Source organism: Paramisgurnus dabryanus, chromosome 19, assembly GCF_030506205.2.
Source record: "Paramisgurnus dabryanus chromosome 19, PD_genome_1.1, whole genome shotgun sequence".
Lineage (NCBI taxonomy): Eukaryota > Metazoa > Chordata > Actinopteri > Cypriniformes > Cobitidae > Paramisgurnus > Paramisgurnus dabryanus.
The window spans coordinates 9,778,618-9,791,602 of record NC_133355.1 but is presented as its reverse complement, the minus strand read 5'-3'; the positions used below and the strand labels follow the sequence as shown (position 1 = coordinate 9,791,602).

The 12,985-nt window shown below is 37.6% G+C and overlaps 1 protein-coding gene across 1 annotated transcript; it reads right to left on the bottom strand.

Annotated features, from left to right (window-relative positions):
- Positions 1-105: 105 nt before the first annotated feature.
- On the bottom strand, positions 106-12,979 carry LOC135777874 (uncharacterized). Its single transcript, XM_065288141.2, has 5 exons — positions 12,405-12,979; positions 10,782-10,919; positions 9,564-9,833; positions 9,215-9,484; positions 106-9,126 (listed from the first exon to the last, which is right to left on the bottom strand). Exons 2-5 carry the CDS (start codon positions 10,860-10,862, stop codon positions 1,363-1,365), a joined length of 8,385 nt encoding a protein of 2,794 aa, XP_065144213.1. The 5' UTR covers positions 10,863-10,919; positions 12,405-12,979; the 3' UTR covers positions 106-1,362.
- Positions 12,980-12,985: the final 6 nt, after the last annotated feature.

Sequence of the window (12,985 nt, the reverse complement as noted above, 5' to 3'; positions counted from 1 at the left end):
GGTTCCTTGTATTAAAATGCTGAAATATATTTGTATTACTCTTCTAACTAAAACATAAACAGTGCAGGTCTTGATGCAATTTTTTTCATCCTGTATGAAAACAGATGACAATTAGTAATTTTATTAAAAAAAAAACATGATTACAATGGAAACAGTATATTTAAAACTTTCAGATATAGTCTAGCGTTCTCAAGTACTACATATATTCATTTTACAATATTTATATATGTGCCACCCAGAAAATGTCTTTACATTGGGAGGCCTGGCAGGTTATTGGGTTTCGTAGGTTTACGTCAAGCTATTTACAGGTCCTTTAAACAACCCTAGTGTATGTACAGTATATGAACCTGATTTATGCACCGGCAATGATTAAATCTCACACCCAAACCTTTCAAGGAAGGCACCTATGGAGAGATCTAGATAAAGGCAAAGTGACAATGACTCCAGTAATACAGTGTCTTGGAGAAGCCATTGAGCATGAACCCTTCCACAGCCTGTATAAGGTTTTAAACCACATTAACCTGAGGGTTTAAAGAGCCTGTTAGGAGTCATTGGGGCGGTTTCCCGGACAGGGTTTAGATTAATCCAGTACTAGGCAATTTTAGTAATTTTTTACAAACATACCTTACACAATACTGGTGTGCATTTTGAGACAAAACAATGTCACTGACATACAGCATGTTAAAATATTTCAGTAAAAGCTATATGCATTTTAGTCTGGGACTAAGATAAGCCCTGTATGGGAAACCGCACCATTGTTAAGCTACTTTTTGTCACCCAGATAAAAAATACAGTGTTAACTTTGTAAATGACACATTTAGCCAATACTGACTTAAAAAGCATGCAAAAACAAAACACCAGGGGCCTTATTTATAAAATGGTGCATAAACCATACTAAATTTGAACATTTCTCAAATGTGTGTGTGTACGTGTGATTCATAAAATAAACGTGCGCACAGCAAACTTGTGTATAGATGTGAAATCTATAAATCGTGAATGATCTTAAAATTGTGCGCAGCTAAATAGTTTCAAATCTCCACATTTAAACGATGCCTGATTAATGTCATTGATATATTAAAAAAAGCACCAGTCAATGTTCAAATCTTTTACGAGCAGCAAGAAAGACTTAATTTCCAAAAATGTGAAGCAATCGGACAAGCGAAAGTGCTTAGGTCTGCTTAGACCCTGACATGACACTTAGCACCTTTCCACATAAATGACGCATTAAAAGCACACTTTATAAATAAGGCCCCTGGATGGTAAAACAAATACTAGTGTCAATACAAGTTAGTGAATACTTAAAAAACATGCATTATCATCTACCATTAAAACATTTACTGTGATGAAAAACTACAATCATCATCAATGTACTTGTACATATGTATCCCCCATTGCATGTAGTATGTAATGTTCATAAAGGCCTATGACACTGGTTAGTTTTTCAGTACAATCTGCACATTCAAAGCACTCTTCATACTCTTCATGAACAGTTTCTACCTCCATATTAACGCTGGTCTCCACAAAGGTAGACCTTCTATGATGCTTATGGCTGTGTTTATTTTTAATCTGGATAGGGTCGTTTGTCACGTCTTTAACACTCTCGCTTGTTTTCAAGTTAGTGGTTTCTCGATCTGATGTGTCCTGAGGTAGATGAGAGGTCGCCACAGGTAAATTCTGTGTGCATCCTTCACTGCTGGCTGAGGGGGTAGAGTTCGTAGTTTGTGGACTGGTATTCTGAGAGTCTGAGAGTTCGTTAGAGTCTATATGAATAACTTGATGCCTTACTCTGGATAAACTAGGGTTAACATAGAGCCTGTCAGGATGAGAATAAACATACAGGCTCTTATCATTGGGTATGCCATCCAGTTTGAGTTTCGATACATGATTTGTGAGAGGGGTGCCAGATTGTTCATCTGTATGACGAGAATTGGACGATTTTGAGGTAGGCTTGGATTCTGGACGGACTTTAGTCTTTGCATCTCTGGAATGGCATATCTGATGAGCATAGAGCAAATCTCCAGTTGAAAAACAAGCTTTGCATGTTCTGCATTTGTGGGGGAAAGTGAGCGGCTTTGAAGCAATGTCTGGAAGCGGCAGTCCTTGATAACCGTTGTGTGTGTTCAAGTGTTGCTGGAAGGCTCTTGTATTTGTGAATGAGAGACTGCACAGGAGACAAACGTGAGAGGTAGAACCGTTGTGCAGAAGACTGTGCTTGATTAAGTTTCTTAAACTGCTGAAGGTCTTCGAACAAACATCACATTTAAGACTTTCACACAGTTTATGAGACTCATACTGGTGAGCGTGTAAGCTTTTCTCCTGGATGAAGGTTTTGGGACAGAGCGGACATGCGTAGGGTCTCTGGCCTGCATGGTCAAACATGTGCTCTTTATAAGAGTTAAGGAAGCGGAACTGAAGACTGCACTGGGTGCAGGAGTAGCAACGGCCTTTGCGACGATGACGTCGCTGATGCAACCACAGCTTACTCCACCTTTCGAAGAACTGCCCGCAATGTGCGCAGGTGTATCTGAAAGCAGGAGCGTGTGTCTGGATATGAGCGCACAACATCCTGTACCGCTCAAATCGCTGACCGCAACGTGAACATTGAAATTTCCAAAGACTCGGAGAGATTTCGATACATTCTAGAGGGCTGTCTGAGAAGGTACAGCTGGCTTCAGAATGAGCAGGTGACTGGGCATTTGGGAATTTGATGGGGGATTGTTCAGCATCTTTTTCCAAAAGAGTTGAGGTTCTTGTTTGTGTACGTTCAAATTCTGGAGGATGAGATGGGAAAGTGGTATGTTTTTGTCTAGTCCGTGGAAATCTTGTACTTGGTAAACTTTGTGAAGAATCTGAGGTTTTCTTCGAAATACTGTCCAAGCACAAGTCAGTTTGGGTTAAACCTTGAATGTTTTCAGAGACTGATGCTCTACAAGTTTTCTCCTCCCCACTTATCTGGCAACACACCTTACAATGATCACTAACCTCAGAATCCTTCTCATAACACTGTCCACATGAAAAACAAAGGTATGGAGAAGAACTGGTGTGAGTTTGAAGGTGAAGTGTGTACTGGCACCATTTTTTGTAGAGCTGTTTGCATATCTGACACTTGAAGAAAACCGGTGTGTTCACCTGACTATCAGCTTCTTGACTCACGATGAAACCCTTGACGACACCGCTTTCCCCATCAGTTCTCTTTGAAATGCACGTTTTGGACGCTTGATGCACCCTAAGTGCAGACATGGCACTGAATGCATGACCACAGTGACTGCAGGAGAAGGGTGTCTCACCTGTGTGAATTTGAGAGTGCATTTTCAATGCCTTCAGCTGGCTGAAACCTTTTCCACAAATAGAACAAGCATATGGCTTTACAGGCCAGTGGCTTTTCTCATGAGCTGCAAGGCTTGAAGGTTTCTTAAAAGTCTTCCCACAGTCTTTACACATCAAGGGCATCTCCGCTTCATGCACACGCATGTGAATCCGTAATTTGACTTGGTTTCCAAAGTTTTTGTTACAAATCTTGCAAATATGGTGGCTAGAATTGCTTGGCTTTTTTGAGGACACATTTCTCTTTTTCTTAATGTCCTGCTTAGGTTCAGTGCTAAGTTTTGATTCCAGAAGGTGCACTTTAAAATGACACAGCAAATGTTTTTTCTTCATGAAAGTTTGGTTACAGCAAGGACAGGGAAAAGCGGCATGTTGCTCGTGTACATTTCGGTGAGACTTCAGTTTAGAAAGATGAGCAAAGGTTTTACCACAGAACTTGCATTTGTATGGCTTTTCACCTGTATGTATGCGTTGGTGCATGACGTATGCTGTAATGTGCCGAAAGGAAACGCCACAGTATTTGCATGTGAGAGGTTTCTTCGTCTTTTCTTTAGCCTTAAATCCAATTTTCGACTTCTTTGCAATTACAACATGTTCATCATCCACTTTCTGTACTTCAGATGGTTCACATGCAGTACCCGTATTAACAATTTCTGTCTCTGATGAGTTTTGGGGTCCTTTTCTTGATCTGATTTTTGTATCTAGAAGAACTGTTTCTGGCTCCTCCTCCTTGACCACATTGCTAGGAAGTATGCCACATATTTCACTACCGGCTTCTGTGTTGTCAAGAGAGGACTGCAAAGAAACTTCAAAGCAATCTTCAAAACTTAAAGGTTGATCCGGTGACTTCTTTTTGGATAAAAGGGAGACACTTTTGTGTGGTTGTTCAGGTTGGGTTTCTAAATCATCGAAGCACAGCTCTTTCACCAATTGTCTCCTTCGACCACGTTTCCTAAAATTAATTTCTACAATCTTCTCATCAGCAGTCGCAACTTCATCTTGTATAGTTATGTCATCAAGTTTTCGTTTTATCCTTGTCCCCCGCCTAGGCAGTGAAGCTTCCACTTCTACGGAATTTTGGGGCAGGGAAGATGTCTCCGCTTCACCAGTGTCCAGTTCGGATGTTCTGCCAGTAACTTTCAAAGATGACAACTTGTGGTTTCTTCTTGGTGCTTTTAAGTTCTTGTGTTTATGTCCACGTCCAGGGATGCTCTGTGACAAATTGTTGTTAGTCTGGTCTGCATCATTCAGTTCTAAGGGATCAGTTTCTAATTGTTTAGTAACTTTAGTTAACTTTTTCTTCTTTTTCCTTCCTCTTCTCTTCTTAGGGTGTTGAACAACTTCAAGAATTACCTGATTACCAGCTGCTTCGATGTTATTTTCTGTGCTGCTTTGACACAAAGGGTGATCTGAGATGTGGACAGGTGCTGTGACATCTTCTAAATGTGTTACTACTAACTTTTGTTTCCTGGGTCTTCCACGTTTCGGTGTCCTTTGCTCACTGCTTACTGAAATCTCATGGACATCGATTAGGTCTTTACATTCAGAATTATTCATGGAACCAGACAAAGTGATGTCCTCAGTGATGTCTGTGCTACTGACCTTTCTTTCAACAACTGGACCCAAGTTTATTTTTTGTATCCGGGTTGATTTTCTTGATATGTACACATCTGAATTTACTGGCTCCTCTTGTGTAACTATGGTCCTTGCTGAGTTATCATTAATTTGAGCCTGATGTTTGGTCTCAACATCACAAGCAATTACATTATCAGAACATGTGTATCTTTGTTCCTCCTCTTTAATTCTTTGGGTTGACCGGCCTGCATATTTCCTCTTCTGTTTAGAAGGTTTTCGTTTCTTTGTCTTGCGCGCTTTTCTAACTTTAGGTCCTTTAATTGTAGGCTCCTGTCTGATTATGATGTTTTTATGATCAACCTCAGAACCATCTTTATCAGAGAACTGGAATCCTTTTACAGTCTGAACATCAGATAACTTGGAGAAATCTTGCACATCTGTACTAGTGACCATGACATCTGTCTCAATTGCTTCAGTTTTCATCTTAGTTGGGGACAGAACTTCTTGAGACAAAGAAACAGTAGCAAATTCATGTGTTTCTGCAATCTCTTTGGACTTCTTGGATTTCCTCCTAGCTGCCTTCCATTTCTGGTCACAGCTGTCTGCTTCTGAAGTTTCAAAATTCTCAGACACAGACTCCAAGGCAGGTTGCAGATTTGACATTTTGTCTACTTCATGAGACAAACTTTTTGCAGTTTCAGTAGACGTATAATGTAATTCTTGTTCACTCTTTTCTTTTTGCCTCAGCCAATTTTTCTTTGGCTTCCTCTTTGGACTTGCAACAGTTTCAGTAGAGACTAAAACCTGTCTCTCTCTAGGATCTTCTGTTGTTTCATTCACAATGTCTTTATCAAAGTAGTCTGGTGTATGATTCTTATTATTATTTCTGGTTAAAGCAGAATTTTGTTCCTGCACCTCTGGAGAGGTCTGTTCTCCAAAACTGCTGTTTGCTTGGATAACTCGTCTTTTGCGTCTATTGACCTTTTTAGTTGATCGTTTTTTTCTTACTGGGTTTTTTTGGCTGACAACATGTGAACAGTCTGTTTCTGTGGCTGAAACAAAATTAACTGTATTCCCAGTGGCTGGAGAAATGTGTTTGCTCACATGAACAGACTCATAGTTTTCGCTGGTTGAATCAAACAGACTGTCTGTAGTAAGTGTTTGCGGAGTTCTGAATCTTTTCTTTGGAGGCACAATGCTTTCTTTTGATTCCTGATGTACAGCTGAAATGTCTTTTCGGGGCATTGTTTGATCATTAGCACTATTTATTGCATCAATTTTGAGATCAGACATTTTCTTGACTGTCTTTGATTTTTTAGGTGTTGTGGTGAGAACAAATGATGTTGGAACACAATCTGCTTGGTTCAGAGTCTGCATGTCCCACGAAATCCCATGGTCAGTCTTCACCTTCCGTCTACCTGCCTTTTTCGCTGGTCTTTTTGATTTTAAAGTCAACTTTGTACTAGAAGCTGCTATGATGGGATCAGGTATTGTAGTCAGATCTTCATGCTGGGACTCAGTATGGTTTACCTTTAGCGTTTGCTCTGCCTCATGTTTGATTTCGGTTACAGTCTTTTTTCTTAACTTCTTCCGTCTGTAACTGCTTGAAGAGTCAATATTTAAAGGTAAAATTGCATTTTCTTGTGTCACAGTGGATAACAAAGATGCTTCTTCATCCATATTACTATTTAGTTGTTTATTTGTTTTTCTTCTAGATTTGTTGTTGGAAAATCTTCTGGCTTTTACTGTTTTTCCTGGATTGGAAGCCACTAAAGATTCAACAAATTTTGAGGGCACTGTTGTAATATCTTCCGGTTGTAAACAAGCTTGGCCAACAGTTGAATTAACATTCGTTTTTTTCCTTTTACTTGATGTCATTTTTGTCTTTTCTGTGGCCACCACAGAATCAACTACTTTTTCACTATCTGAAATTAACAGATCATTAATTTCAACAGTTTCATTGCTTACTGTCTTAGGACACGCTTTCTTGCCAAATGTTTTCCTTGTTCTGAGAATCACTGGAGATTCAATGTCACTTCCTGCAACTGAAACAGAATCTTGCGTCAAAGTGTCTGTAAAGGTCTCTATGTCCAACACAGCAGTTTCATGGTCCTCATTTACATTCTTTCTAGAAGCCCTTTTCACCTGTCTTTTTGCTTTCACAGGCCTTGTTTTCTTGGTAGTCTGCATGATTTCCTTAAGTCTTGCTAATGGTGAGGTAGCATCCTTTTGTTGTAACACTGCTGGGCTGGCATTGAGTGTTCCAGCAACCTCGCTGACATCTACTCTTTTCTTTTGTCTTGGTTTCCTTGGGTTTTTCTGAGGGCTTTGAATGTTTGGGGAGGTTAAAACAGAATCTGTAGGACTCACAGAGTCTATTAAAGACTCTCCATCCAGAATAGTTGCATGTTTATAATTTTTGTCCCCTAAAGCCTTTACACTAGGCCGTCTTGCCTTCTGAAGCTTCTTTACCTTCTGGTCCACCTGGTCAGCCTCAAATGAACTGGAAACATCCTCCAGCTGAGAAGGTAAATCTTCCTTGCTTTGTAATGTGTGTTGAGCCTCATTTGATTTCTTTCTTCTGGATTTTTTTGATATTTCTGGGTTGTACTCGTCATCAAGACTCTGTAGATTAGAGATGGACTGCTGATTACTGTCCGCATTTGCTTCCAACAGTGTGACCTGAGAATTTGATGTATACGAGATATTGTTTTGATTGCTATTTGTTGCTTTCGAACATATCTTTGAAGCCCTCTTCCGTTTTCTTCCATAAACAGTTTTTCTGACGGACGGTTTATTCTTATTTGATGTGGCTTTTTCATGGGAATCTTCAGAATTGTGACCTTGTTTTTGTGAGGTCTCTGTTGTAACAGGTTGTTCATGTGAACTCTGCAGTTGTGAAACACACTGGTATTCAGCAGCATAACAACTTTGTGTAATACAATCGCTCTCAATTTTGCTTTTCTTTGGCGTTGTCCCTTTTCTTTGTGGGAGAATATTATCATTTTTATTTTTAGTGTCCTCTTCCAGTGCACTGATGTTATTATCAGTCAGCGGACAGATATCATTAACTTCTTCACATCCAGTTTTGTCTGGTTTTACAGCACCATCTGATATGTCTGATTCATACAAAGAACAGTCACTCATTTTTGTGGATTTGTGTATCTGATCATTTAATTCCTCAAGCTCAGTTTTTTTTCTTTTTCTTGGTTTCTTTGCAATCTTTCTTGGTTTCTTTTCTTGGTACGTTTGCAATGCATTCTGTAAATTATGCTGAGTGGAATGATTACTGCGTTCTTCACCATTGTTAAGAAATGTCTGTTCACACATTTCAGAGTGTCCAGATGGATGAACTAAACTTTGATTTGTTGGCGAATGTTTTTCTTGAACATGAAGATATGTTCTACCATCTACAGACACGGGACTGGTAGTCAAATTGTTCTCTTGAAAACTTAGTGTATTTAATCTGTCACTTTTCCCTTGCTCTTTTTGAGAATCCTTACATGTATCATCAATGTACATTTTGTGGGAGAAAGGAAGTTGCTCTGGAACCTTCTGTGAATCTGGAGTGGAGTTCGGATTTGAAAAGGAAACAATTTCAGGGACAAACTTTGGTTTCAAATTCAAACTGAGTTCAGTATTTTTAGTGTGAACTGAGCCTTTAGGTTCAATATCTTCTGTAACAGACAGATTGCTCTTAATTTCTTCTTCTAATGGTGAAGTGGTTACTTGGTTTTCGAAGTGTTTTCTAAGCATTGTATTAGAGACATCCAGATGACTTTGTTGTCCCATCTCCTGTTGATCATTATAGTTTGAAGAATGATGATGTGAATTAACTGACATTTTTCCATCCATAATCTCTGCCGGTACACTATATTTGGGAAGATCAAGATTATGAAGATCAAAAATGGGTGAATTGTCAGAAACAATTTCATTATTTACTCCGAAGCAACTGTTTGTGTGGCTCTCCTGAGTTTTATTAGGGCTGCCAACTTGGCATGATAACCCAGGTTCTTGTGGTGTTTTCTGAGAAGTGTGTTCTGTAGGCCGCTTGACCAATGAAAACTCATCACATTTCACATAACCTTCCAATAAATGAGGATTATGTGAACTATAAAATCCTGGTAATGAAAATCCTGGCTCATGTCCTCTGATAACAGTCATTCTAGGTTCCCCTTTTCTTAAAGATGATCCTTCAGCGAACATGTCTGACTCCTGGTTTACAGCCTGTAAAATTAAAATAAGGTGACATGTAAATTAATTGATTTCTCTTTGGGAAGTACAATATTATTGATTTTCAAATTTTAGAACCTACCATTTCCTGAACATTTTGCTGTTTGCTGGTGCCATCGGACAACATAGTAATAAAGGAATTGTGTTCTCCTTTAACCTCTAGCCCATCCTGTTTCTCATTTGGTTTCGAGCGTGTTAACTCCATCTGAGGTTCTTTATAAACAGGATTAAAGTCCACTAGAGGGCTACAGACATCCACAGTGTGCTCCATTTCCATTCCATTACTCATCTCTAGTGCATGTTTAATGACAGATGTCCAGTTATGCGAGTTTCCTTGGTCCAATTCTCTGTCCTGTGAAAAAAAAATTTATATTAACTAACAATAAAAAAATGACATTGGCTTGTGTTTGTGTATGTTAGAGGTCACATACCTTTTCTTGCGGCACGTATTGAGTATACTTGGGGTACACTAAAGACTCTTTGATATAATTAAATTTTTCCCTTCTTTCTATTGTGTTCTCAGAGTAACTCATTCCAGTGCCGCTTCGAATGACACAATGATCATCAGGAGAATAGGAATATTTAATAGGGTTTGCTGTCATGGCTGATGACGTTCCATGGTAATCTGGTAACAAAGCCCTAAACGCTCCACTCATACATGATGACAATGAGGGCATGGATTCTCCTGTTAAGTCACGTGCCTAGAAATAAAGAAGGAAAAGATAAGAGTTTAGAGATTATGACCATCTACTCTGGCAGTAGAAGAGACAGACCCCTTCTTTCTCCATAACTCCCTACTGGGTGATTCTCACAAACTCCAGATTTAGAAGGTGTCCAGCATCAGAATTTTTAAAAAGCCCTTGAAGCCAATTTTTTGCACATATAAGATTAAGGTCTGAACTTACTATAACCATTATTTTTAGAGGATTTAAAAAATATTTTTCTATAGAATTATTTACATTTTTTCGATTATCATCATCAAAAATTATCATTACCGCAACATGATATTACATTAAATATATGCATTTACAAACTCATGTTTCGGTAATGAGAACTAAAAAGTTATGACAAACAAAATTGTCAACTTTTATCTGGAGAGAAAAAATAAGAACTGCTTACCCGGTAGCCATCTTGAGTATCACAGTCAATTATCTCTCTTACAACAATTTTTTTTTAAATGTTAGGTTCTTGAAGGCTTAAACAATGATTGAAAATTGTTGCGGAGGATGAGAAAATTGGTCTTGGACACATTTATATTCCTTATTATTTTCTCTACATTTACCGATGATCACTAAATACCACATGTTTCTTTACTGTAAATGTTTATAGTATAACATGCACTGAAGCTTTGTATTTTTTAGATTTTTTAATTATAAATTTTCCATGTCAAAGAACCCAAATTCAGTCATGGACACGTTGCGGTAATGAAAATGTTCCCCTTAAATGTGGAAGAAACAACAAAATTGGTTTGTATGATGTCATTTGAAATCATGTGCCAAATAGTACATGAAGAGATGTTTGTAACTGTATGCTTCTTATTTTGCATTTACTTTTTTTATCAAAATGTTTCATGACACCTCATAAGTCTAATTTTGTGAAAATCACCCTACTGTATTATAATTTGTATAGCTGTATTTACGAAAACCTACCTCATGACATTCCCCTGATGTATAGGGAATGCTGCTGCTATGCCCTCCATGAATATTCCATGGGGGCAACTTGCCATCCATGATGTCCGAATGGTTAATGAAAACTTGACGTTAAAATGCTCAACTGTTTTAATACACCTGTGGGGGAAAAAACATTAGTTCTCTCTGGCTAAGGTCAGGTAACCAATGCAAGGTAAAATTACTCAATTAATACATTTATTATCAGCATATCAAGAAAGCTTATTTATTAAGGACTTACATTAAGTTGAATGATGTTTAGTAAAAAAAAAACATACAACTTAAATCACCAAATAATTTTGTACCAATAGCATCATTTGCAGGAATAAACAAAAAAGATGTTTTTTTTCTGCTGGCCAAAGGTGTCTTCCAGATTTTTACTTTCCCTAGCAAAACCAGCGTGGATCAGACACTGTTTTCCTACATAACAACAACAATTTCCTATGCGTTTAATTAGCAAATAAAGCTGGAAATGCAATAGCTATAATGAAACTACAAAATGTTTTAAAAACTAGGAAATTTGAATACTACTTTCAAATAATTTTAATCTAAAGGACCTACTACCCAAAGCTAGTTTAAAGTTTAAAAATTGATATTTTTCTTACGAAATAACATTGATTGCCCTCAGAAGACCCTTATTAACCCCTATGGAGTCATATGGATGAAGGATGGATGCACTTTTTTGGACCTTAAATTCAGTAGCACCATTTACTACCATTATATGGAAGAACCAGGAAATGTTCTAATATAACCTTAATTGCGTTAGTCAGTAAAATGATAGTCAAACACATCTCAGAAGGCTTGCGGGTGAGTAAACCATGAGGAATTTTCATTTTTTTGGTTAACTATCACTTAGTAAGGGCTCTTACATGGGCCAGAAAAAAAACACAAAAACCACTCCTATGAACTCTTACAGTATCGCATAGTACCATACTGAAGCATTATTTATGATTATTAAAATTATGCCTGTTTAGGGATTTTTATGATTTAACAATATAAAGATACTAAAGTGTAATTCACTTAAAAACTTTTCATTAGAATATATCAATATGATTGTGATTTTTAAGTACATTTGCATGAATACATTTTCAAGCAACTGGCTTTAAAATGAATGATTGTATGTAAATGTCGTGCAAAACACACAATACATTCACAACGACTTTCGAAGGAAAATGTTTCTCCGTGCAATTATTTACTTTCTTACATTTGCAATGCAATACGTTTAATCAGAAGGTGTGTTCTCTGGGAATCGAACTCATTCGCTTTTCGTTGCAAGCGCCACGCTATAATTTACCAATTAAGCAACAGGAACACAAATTAAATTCAAAGCTTCATCGACAATAATAATGCACTATTAGGGTTGAATAGGCAAAGTTGTACAAAGTCGCACCTGAAGCTTTACTAGCTGTATGCTAACTCACAAACCAAACCTCGTCGTTATATTTATATCAACACCACTGCTTATACACACAGAGAGTCTAATACACCAGTCTTTCTCTGCTATATATAAATAAACACAGCAATAAAGCAATTATGTGACATTTATCATAAGAAATGCAAACATTTTTCATCAAGAGAAAAAAAACACTGGGCTCGTGCACTCACCGATACCGTCGCGCGATTAATCCCTTTACTCGCGCGAGGTCATCTAACGTTGCATGCTAAGAGCACGAACGTTGCTTTCATTACGACATTATTTTACTAATATTAGTGTCGTGTGATTATTTTGTATGTAATACATTTGTTTTTTCCGCGTGGTAGTCTGTTGTGGGGTCCTGAGATCCAAACACAACATCCGTCACAGACCGGAAGAGCACCAGATAACGTTACACGAGTACACGAGGATTGTCCCTACTAGGTTGTTATCATTTTTACTAACGTTATATTTATTTGGGTGGAAACTTAAAGGTTGGTTCAGCCATGTTTACCAAAAATAAAATTAAACAAAGAAAAAAATGAACTCTTAACCATGTATTTGTGCTTTATGATTACTTGTGTTTACACAATGTATTGTATCAGTTTACTTTATTAACAACATTTATTGTATAGCCTACACTACCATTCAAAAATAAAGGGCCATTTCACCACAATGACTATTTTGTAGATGTGTTATTTTAAAGAATACATTTTTGTATTATTATTCAATTACAGCATAATATATATTTGTGTCAATCCATAGATTAGAT